This window comes from Pelophylax lessonae (genome assembly GCF_965119305.1).
Source record: "Pelophylax lessonae genome assembly, chromosome: 6".
NCBI classification, from domain to species: Eukaryota; Metazoa; Chordata; class Amphibia; order Anura; family Ranidae; genus Pelophylax; species Pelophylax lessonae.
The window spans coordinates 244,583,153-244,606,673 of NC_138773.1; the positions used below are offsets into that span (position 1 = coordinate 244,583,153).

The 23,521-nt window shown below is 40.9% G+C and overlaps 1 protein-coding gene across 2 annotated transcripts in view; it reads right to left on the reverse strand.

The window, feature by feature from the left end:
* MTX2 (metaxin 2) overlaps positions 1–23,521 on the reverse strand; it is a 130,396-nt gene that overhangs the window by 45,661 nt on the left and 61,214 nt on the right. For both annotated transcript variants that reach the window (XM_082262274.1, XM_082262275.1), the window contains exon 4: positions 7,926–7,998. In XM_082262274.1, coding sequence (XP_082118400.1) covers positions 7,926–7,998 — 73 coding nt within the window. The remainder of the gene's footprint in view (positions 1–7,925; positions 7,999–23,521) is intronic.

Consider the following 23,521-nt stretch of genomic DNA (forward strand, 5'->3'; position numbering starts at 1 on the left):
AGAACAATTGTGTGCATCAGATGCTGGAGTGCATGCAAACAGGAATATCTGAAAGAGGATGTAGGAGATCAGCAGCACCGAGACACAAAAAAGAATGAAAATATTATATTATGACAATTGCCTATGATACATAGTGCACATAGAAACTAGTTGCCCCTCAGCATTTAAATAAGGCATTCTAAACCAGGGTTCCATGGATGCGAATGTTCCTCCAGAGGTTGCTAGGGGTTCCCTGAGCTATGGCTAACTGACCTCTTATTTGATGGGGTCTGCATAATTTCAGGGCCACTGCTACTTAGGAAAGTCAATGCTATGACATCAATGGTCTCTTTTAGCTTTAGCTATCTGTAGGAAGGCATTTTAAGCACAAATGTAAGGGGGTATTTTTTCCACTGACCACCAATAATTTGATTTTAGCAGGTGTTCTAGAGAAATGAAAATTATTTCAAGGGTTCTCCTCCAATCATGGGTCTGGCTCTCCTCCAATCATGGAATTCTCTTTGCTGAGTTAAGCACAGAGAAATCTGTAGAATACCCAAGACTGCATTTTATGAATGGGTAGGCCACAATATGCAGTAGTATCGCAAAGTTTCCATTCTTTATAAATGGATTGAAGGATAGTGATGAAAATTGTATTTTATTTTGCAAAGCTACAGACATGAATGAGGAATGATGATGTTCAAAAAGCACTCATGCCCAATATCCAGAAATGCATGGTGTATATATATATACATATATATATACACACACACATACACACACGTGATCCTGTGCAGCGCGGCAGCCCTGTAGCAGTAAATGTGCTATAGGGCGGTCAGCAAGTGGTTAAAGGAATAGCCTGGAATTACAAATAAAAAAAATTAATTGTAATTTTAAATTATAATCCCAATTATAAAAAAGTTATAAAATACACATAAAAACAGAATGCAATGATTTGCAAATCGCATAACTCCATATTTTAGTCACAATAGAAAATAGAAAACATATTAAATGTTTAAACTGAGAAAAAGACTGATTTTCAGCATTTAGTTCAAAAACCTGCATCTCTGATGGTATGTGGGTGCATTAGTGCGAAAGGAATGGGCAAGCTTGCACATCTGGAAAGGCACCATCAATGCTGAATAATATATATAGGTTTAAGGGTAGCATATGCTTAGGCAAGAATAGGACAGCATTCCTCTTGCAAAACTCCAGCTAGCAATCTCCTCAGTTCCCAGACATTTACAGATTGTTGACAAAAGAAGAGGGGATGTTACACCGTGGTAAACTTTGCCTTGTCCCAACTTATTTGAAATTGGGGTTGTACCTATTTAAGCAACAGATGCCAAACAATAAAAGGTTTGATTCCCCTGGTTTCTTAAAGTGGTTGTAAAGGCTCAAGGTTTTTTACCTTCATGCATTCTATCTAAAAACCTTCTCTGCAACTGCAGCAACTCTTTTTGGCTCTGGGGAAGGGGGTTCGCCCCTGAAACGCGTCAGCCTAGACACAGTAGATCCATGCGGCACACTGCATACCATTCAGCACAGCGCGGTTCCTTGGCTACCTTGGAGACTTTATGTGTATTATGTTGATGTGTGTCTATTCACACCTGCTTTGTGAGTATAATGTATACTTTTTAATATTTTGAATACATTTTTAGTGGTAATGCACTAGGTCGCTGCGCCCCTTTTCTTTTTGTTGTTGTTCCAACACAGTTTACATTCCGGTAGTCGTGTACAGGGCCAGCGCTACCACTAGGCGAACTAAACAGCCGTCTAGGGTGTACCCGACCCTTGCCTCACCTCCTCCTCATTGTCCCCCAAGCTCTCAATGTCAGTGTCTATCGCAGAGTCCCGGGGGCAAAGGACTGGTGTAGGACTGTTGACTATGAATCTCTGTCAGATTTCAGCTCTTCGCCCCTGCTAGGAAGAGGGGAAGGCATTCTGGTGTCCTGATTGCTGCTGCTGCACATCTTGTCCACATAGACAGCTCATGGAAGCCATCCACGTTCATGGCTGTCTTAAACAGGTTGTCAACTTTACCTGGCTCCGTCATTGTTCATGGATCGGCGCCCTATCATATCTCCAGCCCCTGCTCAGTGTCTTGTTAAAGTGCTACAGCGGTGGCTTGTCGAGGGATGTCAGCTCCCTCCAGTTCGGGCCAAGCAGCTGTGATTGTGATGATGATATTTTTATTGTTAACAGACTCTCCCTGCCCATGCTGCCTCACCTGTTAGAACAGGGTGGCCATGGCTACGGAGCTCACCTACATTATCTCCAGGGACTCACAGGCTTTGCCTACAAGCAGGAGACTAAACAAAAACACTTTAATTGTAATTAGGATTATGAGTAAGCCTAATTGTCCTGACAGATGTGTCTGTCTGTCATCGTGACTCTGCACTCTGGTCCTTTCCCCCTCTCTTCCCAGCCATCTAAGCAGGTGTCTCCAGATATAGGGAGTGCAGTGACTAGTAGGTGGCAGAGTGCACTGAATGACACACAGACTGTTTTATATTCTTTTTTCGGGTGGGGGGTTCAAGTAGCTGATCTTTCCTGGGGAGCAAAATAGTCTAGCGTTGGCACTGGTCGTCCCTTGTAAACTAGTGTTCTAATGGAATTTGATCCCAGAACCTCAGCACTACAAGTGAAGAGGACACTGTGCCACCTACCTTAAACGTGAATACAGCCCACAACTGTAGACTCCTCCATGATGGCTGACATCACGGTGATTGCAAATGCCAGTTGGAAAACTAAAACAAACTGACAACTGATGTAAACAAATAGACAAGAATGGAAGTGACCATTTGTATGTTTTTTCTAATCTGTTTGTGTTGCTTGGTATTGGCACATAGGCCGATGTCTCCCAGCAGCGCTAACTGCTTTCCAATACTAGATCTAAAGCACTTCGCCTCAGCAGCCTTAATAACTCTTCCACTGATTTCTTGCTCAAGCTTTCCATTAGCTTCTCTATCAATTGATGCTTAGAGAAAAGTCAGCTCAGCACCTTCCCCTGGAGATCAATAGTCTCTTTATTGTGACACCCACAATAGCAGTAGAGTGGTTATTATTTTTAGATATTTTGCGGATAGGAAGCACCATCAAAGCTCTATTTCTAATGTGTTGCCGCTCCAGGAAATAATGCACGACTCAGCAGGACTATGATTATGTCTGGACAATACATTCAATGTTATACAAAGTAGTAATACAGAGAAGCAATGTGCTAAAGTTTTTTTGATCAGATGAACTGTAGACATGCAGGTAGTTTTGAGTTGATTTTTGTCCTATGTTGCAGAATGCAAATGTTACATTATAGCATTTAGATGTTGCAAAGGTGTGCATGAAAAAAAATAAAATAAAATAGTGCAAGTGATTTGTCTGAGAAGGGGAGTGGCTTTAAAAGGGGGCTGGATTTTCATGAAGGTGCACAGATTACCCAGTGAGTTCAGCCAAGCAACCTATAAAATTACCCAACTATGAAAGACTGCCATGTTATTAGTAGGGATGCACCGATCCGACTTTTTTGGACCCGATACCGATATCTGGCATTGTGAAATCGCCGATACCGGAACCGATCGGGAGCAACACACAAAGCAAGCAGCTGCAGTACAGAGCAAAGCCGCTGCTTCATGTGTACAGCTCCTCCATTCACAGACGGAGTGTATCTGATATCACTCCGCCTGTGAGCTGGGACTATACAGGAAGTAGCGGCTACCATCCCATACTACTACTGCACCAAGTAAGGGATGGCTGAGCCGTTACTAAGCAAAAACCGGATCGGCCAGTGGATCGGTCAATGTTACCGATCCTCCGATCCAGCTAGAATGGCCATATCGGCATCGGATCGGTGCATCCATAGTTATTAGATAGACTGATACATCGGGCAGACTGCCATGTGAAAGTCCCACTGTATTACTAACCGCATTGGCGGTGCAGTGGTTGTAGCTATAAAACTACTACTCCAAAGCAATCTACGCACAGTTGAGTGTACATTCTTCCCTCTAGCCTGGCAATACCAGGTTACCTTCTGTTTCTAGAAGTAAGATCGAAGTGCACAGCAAGAACACAAGGTAATATAAAAACAGAGAGGAACTGCTCTGCACAGATCTACATGCAGAATAATGTCATCAAGCTGATCATTAAAAGATGATTCTTCAATATCCACGCAATATTTTATAGATATGCCAGAAAGGATGTAGGCCTGCCTAATCAATTCATATTTAATCAGAGCCCTGCAATACATAGTTGTTCATAAATCTAAAGAATATTGTACAATCAGATTGCAATTTATGTGGCTGAAAGCCATATTATGCAAAAAATGTATACATCCGCTTCCAAATGTTAAGAGTGCCATGGATGGTATGCGAACCCCCACAATTTTGATTTATGTACTTAATAAAGGCATACCCCACTTTTAAGTACACAATGGAACCAGAGCATGTATGTAAAATGAAAATGTACTTAAAGTGAAGCAATACCTTTTTTAATTTCTCAATGCATGTAAATACACTAGCTCCATAGGAAATCTTGGTCAGCTTGACATGGCACTGCTCCCAAACCATAAGTGACAAGGACACCAAGCTTGGGGAGCAGGTTGAGGGAATCCAGGACTATGACATGGTAGATTACCTATGCAAGCTGGCCGGCCACAAATAGTATATGTTGTAGTCCCGGGTTCCTTCTCAGTGCTCCCTAGGTTTGGTATCCCTGTCACTTATGGTTTGGGAGCAGTGCCATGTCAAGCTGACCAAGATTTCCCATAGACGCCAATGTTAAAAACCGGGAGTAGTGCCATGCCAAGCTGACCCGGCTGTGTCCGTACTCGCGAGTGTACATAGAGCGAGTGTACTTAAAAACGGGGAATGCCTGTAATAAAATCACTGTAGCAGGCATAGCCAGTTCTCTACAATGCATATGCCAAGCACAGACCTTGAAAATCCAAACCTAAATCCAAAATAAATTAATGTTAACATTCCAAATTATTAATTCAAGGAATGAGCACATTTTGGTGGGTTTGTAGTTTTACAACCTAGAATTAAAAAAAAAAAAAAAATTTGCATGATTAGATTTACACAACATACTTAGGCAGTAATTTAAATTTTAGAGCACTTATCCACTAACCCGTAATGGATCCTGATACCCTCTTCCAGCATCCTTAACATGCTAGATACAGTACCTGTCTGCTCTGCTGAGATACATTCTGTTATACACACATAATACCTAAGACACTCTGTGCTATATGCCCTCATCTTTATAAGGCAGTATACATATAAAGAACTAATATGTAGCCATGGACTTCTTGAGGGGCATATAGAGAAAAAGCAAAAACACTGATATAAAAGCAGACATTTTTACTGTTTAACAACATTGAATGATCTTCTTCAGGAGAACATATGAATAGAATCGATATGATGGAACCAAGTTGCTATTTGGAAATACAGAGTACAATATCAGCTGGATTAAACATCAAGAGCATTACCTTCGTCCCCTTTGGAGCAGCATGGGACAAACAGATAGAAGACCGCCATTTTCAAAACTGTGCATTATTCCAATTAGATAAGTATAGCAAAACGCATGTCTCAAATACAATGTCCTAAAAAAAAGACAGAATTTGGCAGCATGCAGGTAAATGTTCATCACAAACCAAAGGGGAAAACTATGAGGGGATTACGGATATCCCAAGGTCAGCAATAGCAGGTCTCTTAATCATTCACCATAAGTGAATCAAGGTGCAAGTTGTAAACCACACTGCCACATCATAATCGTCTAGGTCCAGATGTTTATTCCAGCTGATATTGTACTCTGTACCTCCAAATAGCAACTGGGTTCCATCATATTGGTTTCTTTCACATGTACTCCTGAGGAAGACCATTTGAAGCACGGCAGTTTACACGTGGATTTTTCTTTGGAATCATTACATGCACTGCATGTGAACTTAAACGCACATATATATTCTTAATTATTATTGTAGAATTTTATTCTAGATGTTAATTTTATTAAACAATAAACATTTCTGCTTTTATATCAGTGGTTTTGCTACTCTCTATATGTCCCTCAAACATTCCATGGCATGTAGATACATTCTGTGTCATCTGATTTGGCACCACACCACCTGTAGTTAAAAATACTCACTTTCAGGTCAGGTCCTGCTTCTTTCCTTCATTTTTGCCTCAATCATCTTTTATTGCAATGCAAAATTTGTGCTGCACTTGTCACAATGAAAATCTAAGGGACAAGTAAGCATGCTACCTGTCAGAAATGCTAAAGGGTAGGTATCAGAGGCTCACTAAGGATAGGTGCACCTATCCTTCCACACTTTGAAGGTACAAAATATTTATCACTTTCATGCACCAACTGCATAAATAAGACCCAACTGAATACTTGGTTGAACCATGTATAGATGCAGTATAGATGCAATTACAGCTTGTGATAAGTCTCTCCCTTTGAACAACTGGAACTTAAAATTTGTGCCTTTTCTTGGCAATTTGTTTTGGCTCTGCCAGGTTGAAAAATCTCCATTAGTGAACAGTCATTTCTAAGCTTGCCACGCATTATCAATTTAAATTCTGGGCTTTGAACTGGTCATTCTGTGACATTTAAATGTTTGGCTTAAACCACTCAAGTGTAGCCTAGGCTGGCCATAGACAGAGTCATTTTATTGTGTGGTGCCTGTGATCGCAGGCAAGAAAATCGCTCGATTCCCCCCTCAACACAATGTAAAATCCAACTGGCTGGGAATACACGGTTCGAATCTCGACCGGTTCAGCAGGAACATTCGAACAGTCTATGGACAACTTTAGGCTGCAAGTTTATAGTCCTAATTCTACTGGAAGGTGAACCACTACCCATCTCAGGTCCCTTAAAGCAGTGGTCCTCAACCCTGGTCCTCAGGGCCCACTAACAGGCCAGGTTTGCAAGATAACTGAAATACATCCCAGGTGATATAATTTGCTGCTCAGTGATTGCATTACTCTAGTCTGCATCTCCCCAAGGTAATACTTAAAATCTGGCCTGTTAGTGGGCCCTGAGGACCGGAGTTGAGGACCACTGCCTTACCGGCTCAAACAGGTTTTCCTCTAGAAATGCTGTGTGTTTGACTTCACCCATTTTACCCTCAAAAATGACCAGTCTCCCAGCAAGGGTTCTGTCTACACAACATGCAATGTTGTCACAACCAAGAGAAAGACATTTGAATTGAATGTCAGCAATAAAAAGTCATGCATGACTAGCTAACATTTCCTAGTTCCTATTCAAGGGAAAGAAGACCGTATTGATGACTGACACATATGTCAGTCACTTTCCTGTTCCATCTGATGCCTTTCAGATAGGGCAAATAGGTGGTGTTTAGGCAACATTCAGAGTTTAGGCCACAGCCACTAGTATTTTACAGTGAAACAATACCAGACATACAAAATGGTGTTCCAGTCTTTAGCTGGACATTTATTATGGGGAGCAAATAGACCTACAAATAAAATTCCCAGAAAAAGGTAGTGAGAGCCCATTATAACTGCATTAAAAGACTGGAGTTCTTCATTAGCACTGAACAGAGGATGATACACCAACATCCTCTACTCCAATAAAACACGAGAATCAACTGAAGCATTAGTAAGAGAAGGTGACTTTCCTGGCGCTGCACATCACATGAAAATGTCCGCAGGCTTTTTATCCATGGGAGCTCCTGGCTGAGGTATATGCACAGCTAGCACACAGAAAACACAACGCTGCACCCCTACTAGCATACACAGACTTTCCACTCTCACAGGTGAAAATAATATGCAAGATTTATCATTTTTATAGCCCTTTTAAGCAGCAAGAATTACAAGTTTTCGGGAGAAAAATCAGCATGCACAGTAATGCAGATATATTTATGAGTAGGAGGCTTGCGTGGAGTTGCCATGGAGTCAGAGCACCGTTTCAAACACAGCGTCTTAAATGAATACCATGCTTACCAGATGGAGACATATATTCAGCGTTTGCCCTACAAACCACCTGGACTGGCAGATTGCACATTTGTAAGAAGGCCTGAAAGACATTGAAAACAGAAATAAAGCATTTGTTGGCTGATGGCAGAAAAACAGATATCAAAAGACAATATGTAGCGGATCATTAAACATGTTTACTAAGACTTCCAGTTCTCTGGAAATTTCTACCATAAGCACAAAATCTGAAGCGTGGTACAAAGTCACATATTGAGGATAAACAGGCAAGTTTATCAGGACTTGATCAACCCACGAGGACACAGAAACACGATAAGAATGGGGGTTATGTGTAAATGACTGTAAATTACACAAAAGAGAAACTCAAATCACGACTATGTACTGTAGGAGCACCTAGGAAAAACAATTATCCCGCAAAAAAAATTGGATTTTTGACTTACCGTAAAATCCATTTCTCTGATGTTCATAGATGGACACAGCTCCTGATCTTCTTAACCATTGGGTTATACTGCCCCCTACAGGAGTAGGACACTAGGCAGAAAAAAAGTCTGACTATGCCTATGGGCAGTCCCAGGGGGTATACTCCCTTTCTCTGCTATAGGTACTCAGTTTTTTCTGCCTAGTCAGGAGTAAGGACCTAGTTCCTTGCTGGGATCTTTTTTTTCTGGCAATTTTTTCTCTTTAGATAGATTTTTCTCTTGGTTTTCTTCCTGTGCCGCCACTATTTTCAATGACAAACCACAGCAAAATGGCCGCTGGACTACACAAACATGGCCGCAGTGCATTGAGCACACAGGCTACAACAAAGTGGCTAGGAGGGATCTCTAGGCCTCAGAAAACAGGACAGGCAGGAAGGGGGGCCCCTGGCAGGAGCTGCCACCAGGTACAGCCCCCCCCACAGCCGATCGCTCGGTCGCCTGCAGCGCACCCCCCTGCTTCCACCCCAGAAGGTGGACCAGGCCACCCCACAGCCCCAGCGCAAGTGAAGGAGGGGGAGTGATGGGGGGGCGAGATAGCCCACAGGGACCACCAGACTGATGAGGGGGGTTCCTAACGGGAAGGAGGGGAACCCCGAGCTGTCGGCCAGGAGGAACGCTGCGACTCGAGTTTAGACCCAGTCATATGCGACCTCGCAAGGCGTTTAACTCGCAGGCCAGTCCCCGTCCGTGTGGGGCTATGTCGCGGCCGACCTAGCGCAGAGCTGAGGTCTGCGAGTACTCGCTGGCCAGACTGGGGTAACCACTGGATGTAGATTAGTCAGCCTGTTGCCCAGTTCGGCAGTTGAATGTATATTTCACAGGAAAAGTCCAGGAGAAAAAATTGCCAGGACCAGAGATCCCAAGCAAGGAATTGGTACTTACTCCTTGCTAGGCAGAAAAAAAACCTATAGCAGAGGGAGTATACCTCCTGGGACTGCTCATAGGCACAGCCAGACTTTTTTTCTGTCTAGTGTCCTACTCCTGTAGGGGGTAGTATAACCCAATGGTTAAGAAGATCAGGAGCTGTGTCCGTCAATGAACGAAAGAAAAAATTTGCTTATATTATTTACTGAACAAGAAGGTTAGATATAACCAACGCATTTCGCTCTTCTACAGGGCTAGTGTACAAAAAATAATTTATATTATATATATATATACACACAGTATATCACAAAGTAAGTACACTCCTCAAATTTTTGCAAATATTTTCATGTGCCAACACTGAAGAAATGACACTTTGCTACAATGTAAAGTAGTGAGTGTACCGCTTGTATAACAGTGTAAATTTGCTGTCCCCTCAAAATAACTCAACACAGCCATTATTGTTTAAACCACTGGCAACAAGAGTGAGTACATCCCTAAGTGAAAATCTCCAAATTGGGCCCAATAAGCCATTTTCCCTCCCCCGGTGTCACGTGACTCGTTAGTGTTACAAGGTGTTACAGCAAAGTGTAATTTCTTCAGTGTTGTCACATCAAAAGATATAATAAAATATTTACAAAGATGTGAGGGGTGTACTCACTTTGTGAGATACTTATATATATATATATATATATATATATATATATATATATATATATATATATATATATATATATATATATATATATATATATATATATATATATATATATAGACACACACACACACACACACACATAGAAGTAGTCGATAGTTGCACAGTATAAAAGAAAAAGTATACAGGTATATACAGTATATAAAAAAATAAAAATTTTCCTTTTTTTTTTTCATAGTCTCCAAACTTTCTAAACAAAGGGCCTTCAGACTTTAGGGGTGTGGACTGTAGCCAGAATGTCCCAGAATCACTGGGAGTAAACTATTCCCCATCATTGGTGTCATTGGGAGGAATTGTGCCTCATCATTGGGGTCTTTGGGAGGAATTGTGCCCTTCGTTGGTGTCAGTAAATAAATTAGCTCCCTACGAGTTGGAAAAAAGCAAGCAAAGAGCTACATCTGGCCCCTGGGCCACTGTTTGGAAACCACTGATCTAATTCAATGTGTTCGCATTAATTAAGATCTCCCACTTGCATATCCATGATTTGTTGTTCTATTGAACAATTCCACCAACATTATCAGAAAGGCAACAATTCTGGCACCAAAATTAAGTCTAAACATAACATACTTCCACAACAGGTTCACCTCCTCTGAGGAGAACACCCCTTTTTTGGATTTTAAATAAAACCATCCCATCCTACTGGTCCAGTGCTAGTCCAGCCCAAAAATACAATGACGCTTTTTATCTGCGTAACCATCAATTACTAAAACTTGCAATACATGAATTCTTCAGAACTTGCTACATGCCTGCAAACAGCTTGGATTCAATTTGATTAATCATGGCTACAAATAACCAACAGAGAAGTCAACTGATGTGTTTGGCAAATGATCATAGAAATCCACACTTGCTGGCAGTAAAGGCTCGTACACACTTGACGAAAATCAGAAGAAATATCCTCCGATTTTTCTCTCTCATGCTCAGCGTTCATAACCGTTTTTGGTTGACAGTGCATTATGTTCACGAAATTTCTTGTCCAATTTTTTTTTTTTTTCTATTGGGACATTTGTTCCTAGACTTCCGGGTCGTCAGCATCTTCAGATCATGCGTGGTCTTTCCTATCTGATTTTTGGCGTACGTACTGCATACACATTAAACAAAAATTGGTCGTCTGGGGACGGACGATAAAAATTTTGGTGTTTGTACCTCCGTTTTTTTTCGTTGAGTATGTCGGCATCGGCTGCTGAAAGTTGTGTACACATTAGCCGAAAATCGTACGATTTTACCTTGGACAGGAATTTTCAGCACATTTTCTACTAGTGTGTACCCCATTTAAGGTCTAAAATCCTCCGGTATGCAATATAAAATGTAAACTAAAGACCTATGCTATAGTTTTTGTGGCAAACACAGCCACTGTATATTGTCCTTCGTGTATGCATTATGTTTATTGCATGTGTATACCTTTAAGAACCAAGTGTTTGTAGTGTGCTTTGTGTTGAGAGAGAGAACTCTTTCACTTGGGACTATCATATTTCTGAGCAGTGTCCCTCAGGAGATGTGTGGGGATGTATTGCAGATGGCTAGAAAATGGTAGAAGTGTTTCATAGACTCATGCCAATGGGGTGGGGTTTGTTATTGTGAATACCTGCATTCCATTGTCCTATTGTTCCTGTCTGCCTTGTAAGCATATTATGGGATGTGTGTTTGTGTGGAATGGCTCAAAGAGGGAGGGGTTTTGGCAGAGTGTAGATCTCTTGTGTTTTCAATAAACAAGGCATTCTAGTTTTGACTCCCAGCATATGTGTCGTTTAGTTCTTGGGAGGGAAGGATGGTATAACGCTACCTGGATTGTTGCATGCTGTTCCTGCCTATTTGGATTATTACCTGTTTTCCTGTCTATCAGCGGAGACCCTGTAGATTAAACTACTTCTCCGCTACAGTTTTGTTATAATAACTAAAATCACGTGTCACATTGTCATTCAATGCGGGTCTATTTACACTTGTCTGTTTTCATGCAGCAAAACTCATGTATTTTGCAGCATGAAGATACATTCGAAGGAGAAACCCCATTCTTTCCTCTTGGGCTGCTTAGAATCTTTGTGCTGCATTTAGCGTGGAAGAAAAATAGAAACTATATGGGCCCACGGAACAGTGTGAATCCACCATGAATGTTTTCCAATATGTAAAAAATTCCAAATAAGACATCAAGTTCTGCCCTAAGCACCCCCACCCCAGCCTTGGAAGTTAAATATATACAATGTACAAATGTAACTCAATGTCCCACAGCTATGCAACAGGAAACAAGGAGATCAAATCATTTAATAGTCCGCAACGTTAGTAATGGAACTCTTACATGTAAACAAAATCCGTATTATTGCATTTTTACATCAGAATGCAGGAAATCTTTTCACGGTATCCACCAACTTAACTATAAATAACAATATATTTTTGTCTCTACTTTCAATACGAATATCTAGAACTTCCACATCAAATCTTTCTTCTTCAGCTAGCATTGTATGATTAATGGATTATTAATAAGTGGCCAATAAATGAAGTCTAGTCTCAGTCTGAATTATTTTATATTCATCATGTGCTGTTTCAGGGATGGCTCAGGAGACACTGTGTCTGCATTACAGTGGGCCGTGAAGATGATCTAACAGCTTTCAGACTTGTAGTTATCAAACAATGGATAATAGAGTCCGACAGCAACGAAATGACAAAACTCTGCCTGTACAGCCAAAAGGAAGCACGGCAAAATAGATACTTGCAATGCATTTCATGTCCCCTAATGCCTTTATTCATTTAACATTTACTCTTCCAGTTTAATGCTGGAAGCATAGATTTTGTATACAAACCTAAATGAATTTCTTAGAAAGTGGACGCACATGTGCACTGCTCAATGGATGTCGTATCAGACTTGAATTCAAATGATACTTCTGTCAAAAATCTTGTGGAGATAGATAATTAGCTATGCATACCGGCCTGTAGTACTCCTTCATTACCAGGCTATTCTTCAGTGCTATATTGTGACCGACAATTACTCCCTTCATGCAACAATGTACCCAAATAAATGTGATAATTATTGTTTGGAGACAGGTACAGCTTTCTTTTGGTGGCAGTGAATAACTACGCTTTTTTTTAATCATTTTTAACTATGAAAAGGGAAAAAAAAAACGATTTTTCCTTATTTCTCTTCTAGAACATATCAAATAAAAATGCTAAAACAGTACAAAACCTCTCACAATGGCCGCTTTTTGGAAAGCCGCTATTTTTTGCCCCAATTTTTCAGAAATGAAGAAACATGCTGGTATTGAAGGGTTTAAAGCAGTAATGGCCAACCTTGGCACCCCAGATGTTTTGGAACTGCATTTCCCAAGATACTCCACTACACTGAAGAGTGCATAAGCATCATGGGAAAAGTAATTAAAAAAGATCTGGGGTGCCAAGGTTCGCCATCACTGGTTTAAAACATGGAGCTTGGAAATGGTACACTAGACACAGTGCATCAGAGGAGAACGTAGGAGAAGTGGTTAATGTACAAGTCGCATTCAGTGGCAGGATGGAGATGTGGGGGTTAATATGCAGATGTGCAGGATAAGGGAGGTAAAGGGGTGAATATACAATTTCATACACATATACAAGTTGGAAATCTGATAAATAGGAGAGCTGGGGCGGTTAAAAAAAAAAACAGTGAAAATTAAATGAACGAACAAATGAATAATAGTCCAGCAGATGCTGTGGATCCACTCATTCATTCCCATTCAAGGATTAGGGCTCATGCACACAGGACATTTTTACAGGCTGCTGTTAGGGGCGTCTGACTGGCGTCCCTGTGCTGTAATACTCTATTTACCGCGCTGAGCAAATCACGGCATGCGGTATATTCTATTAATGCATACAAAGCCTGCTCGGATTGGCTGAGTCAGAGAGGCGGGCTTATATAACCTTTGCCAATCTGAGCAGGCTTTGTATGCATTAATAGAATATACCGCTTGCCATAGAGTATTACGGCACAGGGACTTTCTGTAAGTAGCTGAAGCTACTTACCGGTAAGTCATAACCATTTTAATTAAAATTATTAACAGTAACATCAAAACTGATGTTATAAAATGGTGTTGCCTCAGAAGAGGGGGTGGTCTTATACGGCGAGTATAGGGTAAAACCCTATGTTTTAACTGGAAAATTAGGGGGTCGTCTTACACGCCCAGTCGCCTTATTACACGCCAGAAAATATGGTACTTTTTTTTTTAATTTGGTATTTCCCTGTTTATGTCCAGAATTTATGGTACCATCAAAGTCCATCATTCCTCCACTTTTCTTTTTCTTATACATTTAAACAGACTTTGCTTTTTACTTTTTGGTCTGTTGTAAGAGGCTTTCACATCAATTTTTTTATGGAAGCATCACATAATAGATCAAAGGCATAGACAACCTGTATGAATGTCTTGGGGATACGGAGTGTGAGTGTAAGCGGTGGGTTTAGGGCTTGAAGTTGACACAAGCTGCTGAACGGGGATGCCAGACTAATAGGGAAAGAGCCTCTCCTGCTTGTCAAGTGTCTCACTGACCTTGACCAGGGTCTTATGAATCATTACGTGTTTCATTTGACATTGTGGAAGTTATTCCTCACCAGGCTATCCCAAATATCCAAGGAGAAATAAAAGCTTCCCGGCAATTCCCTACTGGGAAGATAAAGCTTGCTGACAATCTAGATTTCACTCAGATAGGGTTACTGACAGCAAGATGGAATTGTCAACAAATTCTTCTATTCACACTGAAACAGGCCGGTTATAGCAGAAGGCATGGCTAGTTAACACACTTTAAAAAAAAAAAAAAGACTATGCTATTACAATGGTGCTGTTTGATGCAGTGACTTCGGCACACTAGTTTTCGACCAAGTCACTTCAGCACAAAGCAGTTTCAAAAAGAAAAAAGTAATAAAGCAGACTTGAAGTTTAGAAGTTTCAGAACTAACCACACTCAAAATTAAACGCTCACCTTAAATATATTCTTAAACGTAACCTGAACCCTAAAAACTGAACCCGTACCCTGAAAATAGACTTAAATCTAACCCTTTCCTTAACATACCTTATCCTACTCTCTAAACTTAAAGCGGACAAACTCAAAAACATTTTTTTCTCCCCTTATTGTAGCTTTAATGTGTTTATCTTTCTTCCTATGTTTACATTCCACCCTGCCACCATCCTCCATACTTGGCCATGTGAGAATGACACGTAACCCCACTCCTGGAGCTTCCTGGCATATCCACATCACATATCCCAGGAGGCATCAGCTTCAACACGAGACTAGATGCTAGAAGCCTGACAAAGGGGGCAGGGCCCCAAAAACATGTTGCTGCCCAATTATTTCCTCTGGACGCTTTCCTTGCTGCTATGAGACAAGGTGCACGCAGGACGGCCAGAGATGCCACCGACTTCTGTGTGGCGGGTCTGGCTCTCAAACCATGGAGGCTTACTAATTGAAGCTCTGATTCAATCCTTGGCCACACCCATGTGGTATTCTCTCTGCACTCCATGCCAATCACAGTTTTACTCCATGTAAGCTTGCTATGTGTTTTTATGGAATAAAGTGTGGTACTTTTACTGATCTGTGCATCCTGCCTTTCTGATTTTTTACATACCTATGGATTGGATTGGTCCCTATCTAGGAAGTGCAGGACCATTTTCTCCCAGTTCTCACCTGTTTCATGAACAATTTCAGCAGACAGTTTTGTTCCATTAGCTCTGAACATTGTGTGTGTGTGCGTTGTTTTTGTACACATCCAGTAATTCATTGTTGTTTAAACAGTACTAGTTGACTAAAAAAGGAAAATGGTGGTTCAGGACTGGGCATGGATTTACTGGGCATGTGAGTATGTTCAAGTGGAAGTAAACCCTATCAATTTCAGCCAAGGAAGCTGCCATCTTGGCCATCTGTTTAATCTTCAACTGCCATGATGCTGCACATGTGATCAGTTATGACACCAGCCATTGGATGGTTTGACAGTTTGGTTGAGAGCACAACCAATGTGGTAATTAGCATTCCTGGCATGCCAGGAATGTAAATGTTTTTTGAAACTGTTAAGTCTATGGGTTTACTTCTGCTTTAATTCAGGATAACCCATCGAAAAAAGGTAAGAAGAGACTGAAAGATTAAAACAGGGGTGAAGTTCCTCTTTAATCCCAGCCAAATCCATGAACCTAAAGCGGAACTTCACACAGAAAGTGAATTCCCTCCCCCCAACTTGTAACAGTCACAGGTTTTTTTTTCTGGGGAGGGGGTATACTGATTATTATCGGCACCTCCATTCCACAATCCTCGCCTACCTGAAGATGAGGACCCTTGCCCCACCTCCCTCCTCCGACAGCCTCCTGGGACACGCCATGCTGCAGGACAAGTCACAGTGGCTCACGCATGTGCAATAGGCTTTTTTTTTTCTTGAGGCTTTTTCAGGGGTGCCTTGGCAAAAATTGATGAGAAATTGGATACTAGCCAGCAGGCAGATCAAGCCTGCCTTTTAGATACACAAAGCCACAGGTTTTCATTATGCACCATTACGACTTTCTGGACACTGGCATCCTAACAACCAATGATGTCATCAGTTAATAAGGAAGAGGTCTGTTGCCTCCACAGCATCCTTGTTTGACTCTCCTGTGCCCCTCTCCCTCAGCACTGGGGTGACATTAGCTTACTTATGAAGAGAAATTGAGGGAGAAGAGAAACGCTGGATTACTAGTCAGTACCAATGTGCAAAAATGTATTTGCTTTGGGAAAAAAAAAAATCACCTCCAACGCTGGGTGTCCAACGTCTGAATGTTGCTGCATTATGTAAAACGATTAGAATCGTTTTTTACATTTTAGAATGGGGTGCCTTGAGACTGTCCATAATTTTAAAGGGCGCCTTGAGATTGTCCATAATTTTAAAGGATGCCTTGAGATTGTCTATAATTTTAAAGGGTGCCTAGACTTAAAAAAGGATGCGAAACATTGTCCTAGATGGTAGCACTGGAAATCCATAGCAGTAAGTAGAGCCAGCTGCAGGTAGACCGCACTGAAACTTTAGGCACTGCTACCGGATTTTTAAAAGTCAGCAGCTGCGGTATTATGTAGCTGCAGACTTAAAAATAAAATAAACAGTAAAAGGAACAAAATAAGCAATAAAATGTGTAAAATAAAAGTTAAAGTATATATATATAAAAAAATGTGGCTTTACATTCTGAAATACACTGCAACAATTGTTATGTAGGAATACTCACTTTAAAAAAGCACTGCTGCTTCAGTATCCTGTATCCAATACTTAATACTTTATGAAAACAGCTGCAGGGATGCTTGAAATTTGGATCATGTCCCAAATACAGGAACTCTTCTAAATGTGTTACTTTAAATTACTGTGGATATTTAGGAACCCATGCCAAGCCATACTCGCTTAACGTTAATTGTTGCCTTATGTTTTATTTCACTTCCTGTACTGATTCACAAACAGATGGCACAACCACTGCACATAACTGGTAATGGCATGACAGAAGATAAGCAAGGAGGGCAAAACACTTACTACTCTAAAATCTGTAAGTAGCCTTTTCAAGGTCTTCTGATGAGCAAGATATTAGAGCACAATCTAAAAAAAGGCAGACGTCAAAAGCAAAAATGTTGTGATTGTTCTTTTTTGTTACATTCTTAAAGCCATGGCGGCACAAGGACGGAAATGCGTTAACATCTGCTGTACCTATTTGTCTTTTATGGCGTATCAATAAATTTGGAGATATTTAAGAGCATGTATGGAGTTGCAGATCATCCTTTCTACTAACAAACTGCTATTCTCATCAACAGTTAGAGCAGTCTTGTGATTTTTATCAGTGTCCGGTCCAGCACTGGTTTAAGCTTGTAGGAGAAGTTTTCATTCTCCTCTGACTGCCCCATGAGGCTGCATGACTCCTGACCCACTGTCTGGACAGTGCCGATTGGCCCTGTGCTGATCACATGCACCTTCCAAAAAAAAAAAAAAAACACCTGTCTAGCAATACACACCAAACTGAGCATGTGCAGTTTGCCTCCTAGGGCTTTGTGCTATCATCAGGTGGATTGGCGACAGTAGAAGGGGAGGATCAGAGAAAACAGTATCGGACAGCCTTTTTTTTTTTTTTTTTTTTTTTTTACACAATGCGGAGGATTAACCCCTTAGGTTCCACAGTGATTAAAACAAGCATGCTTTACAGCAGGGGTCTCAAACTGGCAGCACTCCATCTGTTGCGGCACTAAAAGTCCCATCATGCCTCTGCCTATGGGAGTCATGCTTGTAACTGTCAGTCTTGCATTGCCTCATTGGAATTGTAGTTCTGCAACAGCTGTAGGGCCACCAGTCTGAGACTCCTGCTTTACAGAATTTATAGACTGACTAGAAAAAAGGTGAAATAGTTTTACTTACCTGATCCTCCCCTACCCTGGCAGGTAGAGCTCCCCAATGATCCGGCAGTGGACTATCCCTCTGCGTCCTCAGGTCCAGAGCAGGGCTCTGGACCCTGCTCTGGTTCTGATAATGTTAGGACCCTATACCAGTGGGGCATGGGGGTTCAGGTGCTAAAAGCACTGGTCTAGGTGTGGGAAGAAGAAGAGCATCAGGCAAGTAAATTATATTTGCTCTCCTAGACAAACATTAGTAATTAAATCTTGCAGTGTGAGCACAGCCCCCTGAAAGGGCTAATTTTTGTTTCCCCGGAGTGAAGGTTTTATTTTTGGATGGAGTAAGGGAGGGTTATAACCCCCGTCAGGTTTTTTTTGGAGAGATTTCACTTCCTTAGCGAAAACAGGAAGGTAGAGAAAATCCCTCCAAAATGAGAAATCCCTGGCTGTCACCAGGGTCCCAACTGGAAGATTTCCCCTCAATCACTGTTCTGGGGGACAACCCAAAATTTTAGATTTTCTTTTACTTTCAGGGATAAAAGTAAACATGACAAATAGAGAGAGAGTTATTCTTCCTAATGGGGGCACAGACAGCAATAAAAACATGGCAGATGTTCTAATCTCTCTCCACTCTGTTCAAAACATAATTTAACTAAAGATACATACATTGGACAAGTTACAGCTTCAGAAGTAACACTGTTTAACATGCATCGATGGTGTAGGTTAGAGTGTGGTGCCCGCATAGACTCTCATTGTCTTATTCATTAAAGCGGAGTTCCAGGCAAAAATACAACTTGGTTTTGTTCAATAGAGCCACCCCCCCCCCCTTATTTTTTTTCTCTCTTTGTTTAGTACCTTTTCCTTTGGTTTTCCTGCCAACTTCCGCCCTACCTCGCCGCGGTGCGAAGGTACATAATTTTTTGCGGCTGCATCCACTTCTGGAATTGCAGCATCCTCAATCCCAGGAGTCATTTGGCATCCCCCGCTGCCAGCATCGTGTTACTTAAAAACAGGAAATGACGCAATGCTAGGCGGAGCTCTGCGTCACTTTTGAACAGGGAATGAAAAGTCACAGTGCAGTGTTTTATTTGTATTGTTGCCAGGAGGGCGCGCTTCTCTCACACTGCACATACGTGAGATCGGGAGAAATCCCGGAAGAGAGACCCAGCAGGCTTCACATGCCCACAGTCCGGATGAGCGCGATGTTCCAAAAGGAGAACACAGCGAGTAATCAATCCTGCACAAGTAACGAAAGGGGGAAACGGTTAATGATTGCCAATTGTAAAAGAACGAGCGGTAACAATCGCGGGGGTAATTAAAAAAAAAAAAAACGGAACTCCGCTTTAAGATACTCAGACCTGAGGGTTGGCAAGAGCTTCTGTAACAATAACTAAAAGTCCGGCCCACCAGATACAGGATGCATCTGAGGTTAGGTTCATGCTGTAACGGTTACGGGAACATGTGTTACTTGCACGCATTTTCCGACTCACAGGCAAAAGGCACTGCTCTATAGCAGATGCGCAAAAGGTACCATTAAGTCTTGATGGCACCCCCACACAATGGAAAAATACAGTGCATTTTCAAGTGCGTGAATCTAGGCACCACAAGCCAAAAATGCTATTTCATTTATTTTTTATATTCAGAGCAAACCCACCTATCCATACATGTCTCAATGCTTTATTTTATTAAGAAATTACTTTGAAAAACACCACCCTGCATTCCTAGCTGCAGCCAAGGGCAGATAATTCATGTAGCATTAACTTTCTGAAGTCCATCTGCCCTTAGCTCAGGCTGTCAGCAAGGTGTGCTTAGCTGAGAAAGCCCCTCCTCCCCCACTTCCCTCCACCACCTGAAAGAAAATGCCCAATAAAACTTCTGGGATGTATGAAATCATTTTGGCCCAGGCCAAAAACCAGGAAGCAACTAAAGAAATGTAAAAAAACAAAAGTAAGCTTTTACAAGTAAATATAATATAACTTCTTATCTATTAATGATAGCAGCATATGGAAAAAAAATGTTATATAGAGTATATTATGGTATTCTATTCGTTTTTATGTTGATTGAGAGAGACTAAAGCCAGCCATAAACAGATCGCAATTCAGCCAGTTCAGCAGGGACCCATCTATGAGCAGGCTGATTGCACCCAAGTCAATCTATGGATCGAATTGCGTACAACCAGCCTGTCACATTTTTTACATGTGATAACTGCTAACAGTAATCATTCTGCTCTGCTGGATGGGAAGGCCCCCCACCGGCAGAACACAATAGTGCTGCAGAAGGTATTTCCCCATCAACACAGTCACTGACTTTGTTGATGGGGGAATCAAGCGATTTTCTGAAAATCGAATAATCTCTGGGCTGCTTAATGTTCCACTTCAAGAAAATCTTTAGAAAGTACAGAACACCTGTTGCTCTTGTCAGATATGCGGTCTACTTGTTGCTTCATGAAAGGTGAAAAGAAAGTACAGAGAACCTCATTTTTATTGTGTAAACTACAAGTGCCACCAAATTGGCCATGTAATGGAGATGAGCACAGGCCAAGTCCATCCTTTGTTACAACCATGGCTGCCCCCTTAGATATACAGTGCCTTGAAAAAATATTCATACCCCTTGAAATTTTCCACATTTTATCATGTTACATTCAAAAACCTAAATGTATTTTATTGGGATTTTATGTGATAGACCAATACAAAATGACATAATTGTGAAGTGGAAGGAAAATGATAAATGGTTTGTTAGTAATGAAGTAAATATCTAAACTGGCGTGTATTTGCATTCAGCCCCCCTAAATCAATACTTTGTAGAACCACCTTTTCCTGCAATTACAGCTGCAAGCCTTTTTTGGGTATGTCTCTACCAGTTTTGACATCTAAAGAGTTTTGCCCATTCTGCTTTACAAAATAGCTCAGCCTCTGTCAAATTGGATGGAGAGCGTCTGAACAGCACTTGTCAAAGTCTTGCCACAGATTTTCAATTGGATTTAGGTCTGGACTTTGAATGGGCCATTCGAATACATGAATATGAGTTGATCTAAACCATTCCATTGTAGCTCTGGATATTTAGGTTAGCTGTCCTGTTGGAAGGTGAACCTCTGCCCCAGTCTCAAGTCTTTTGCAGACTCTAACAGGTTTTCTTCTAAGATTGCCCTGTATTTGGCTTCATCAATCTTCCCTTTAACTCTGACCAGCTTCCCTGTCCCTGCTGAAGAAAAGCATCCCCACAATTTGATGCTGCCACCACCATGTTTCACAGTGGGGATAGTGTGTTCAGGGTGATGTGCAGTGTTAGTTTTCTGCCACACATAGCGTTTGGCTTTTAGGCCAAAAAAGTTAATTTTTGGTCACATCTGACCAGAGCACCATCTTCCACATGTTTGCTGTGTCCCCCACATGGCTTCTCGTAAACAGGAATTATTATGGCTTTCTTTCAACAATGGCTTTCTTCTTGCCACTCTTCCATAAAGGCCAGATTTGTGGAGTGCGTGACTAATAGTTGTCCTGTGGACAGATTCTCCCACCTGAGCTGTGGATCTCTGCAGCTTCTCCAGAGTTACCATGGGCCTCTTGGTTGCTTCTTTGATTAATGTTCTCCTTGCCTGGCCTGTCAGTTTAGGTGGACAGCCATGTCTTGGTAGGTTTGCAGTTGTGCCATAATCCGTTAGATGTTCAAAGCTTGGGATATATTTTATAATTTAACCCTGCTTTAAACTGCTCCTCAACTTTATCCCTGACCTGTCTGGTGTGTTCCTTGGCCTTCATTATGCTGTTTGTTCATCAAAGGTTCTCCAACAAACCTCTGCAGGCTTAACAGAACAGCTGACTTTATACTGAGATTAAATTACACAAGGGTGGACTCTATTTACTAATTAGGTGACTTCTGAAGACAATTGGTTCCACTAGATTTTAGGTAGGGGCATCAGAGTAAAGGGGCCTCAATACAAATGCAACCCACACTTTTTGTAAAAAAATGTTGAAAACCATTTATCATTTCCCTTTCACTTCACAATTATGTGCCACTACTTTGTGTTGGTCTATCACATAAAATCCCAATAAAATACATTTACTTTTTTGGTTGTAACAGGACAAAATGTGGAACATTTCAAGGGGTATGAATATTTTTTCAAGACACTGTAGGATATGATGTGGTTTTAGATACAATGTTTAGCAGATGTCAATAATCTATATTAGAACACCTAGCCTGCTACATTAAAGATTAGTTTATAGCCAACATATTTTAAACACATAGTAAAAAAAATAAAAATGACATTAAAAAAAATAAAACAAAATCATAAGACAAATGTTGAAATAGGCTGTCATTGAGGTTTGCTGTCTAACCTTGTAGATACATAACACAATTGTATTCTACTCCGTGATATACCAAGCTGCTAATTGAATTAGGGTAATTGTGGCATCTATAGTTTACCACAAAGAGGGCGCCTAATTACGTTTGTGCCGATTTACAGCAAAATAAATTCTTTTATACCTGAGAATTAAATTTATAGGAATGCCAAGTTAAGTTTGAGAAACTATTTATTTTGTAGCACCGCTGAACAATTCAGTAATGATATAATATAATTGGTGCAGGATTTAGAAAGAGTAAATTCACTTGTAGCACAGGGGAGGTACGGAAGATAAATGAAGATTCTATTCATTTGGCTGTAATTTCATCGGAGACCTGTATGAGAGATGGTTGCACTCACACAGTGAAACTGCTTAGCTGCAAATTTACAGCAGGTACAGACAGAATTCTGTATGCCCAGTGAGGGGTGATTGGCAAATAGTTCTCCCGTTACACAGCGGCTATATATATATTCCTGGGGGTTCTCTGATCATTAGATATGCAATGCATTACAATTATTCCCCTAAACCGATCTAGATTTAGGGGAAACACATGAGATATAATTTTATACATGTGGCAACAAACAGCAACCAACCTGCTGTAGCTGAACTGGCTGTAATGTAACAACATCTGCTTAGTTGCTATTCAATGCTGCGCTTTGTATAAAGTCATTGTTCTACCGTCTTTGCACTAACTTTTGGGGTCCTAGCTAGAATGGTTTTAAAAAGTAAAAAATAAAAAAGTAAAAAAAAAAAATAAAAAAAAGAACATGTATAGAAAAGCAGACTGATCTTACCATTTAAAATAAATAATTTCTTTCATGTAATTAAAAACAAAAAAAAGAAGAGGATTTAGCCTGCTGAAAATAAATTATTCTATTC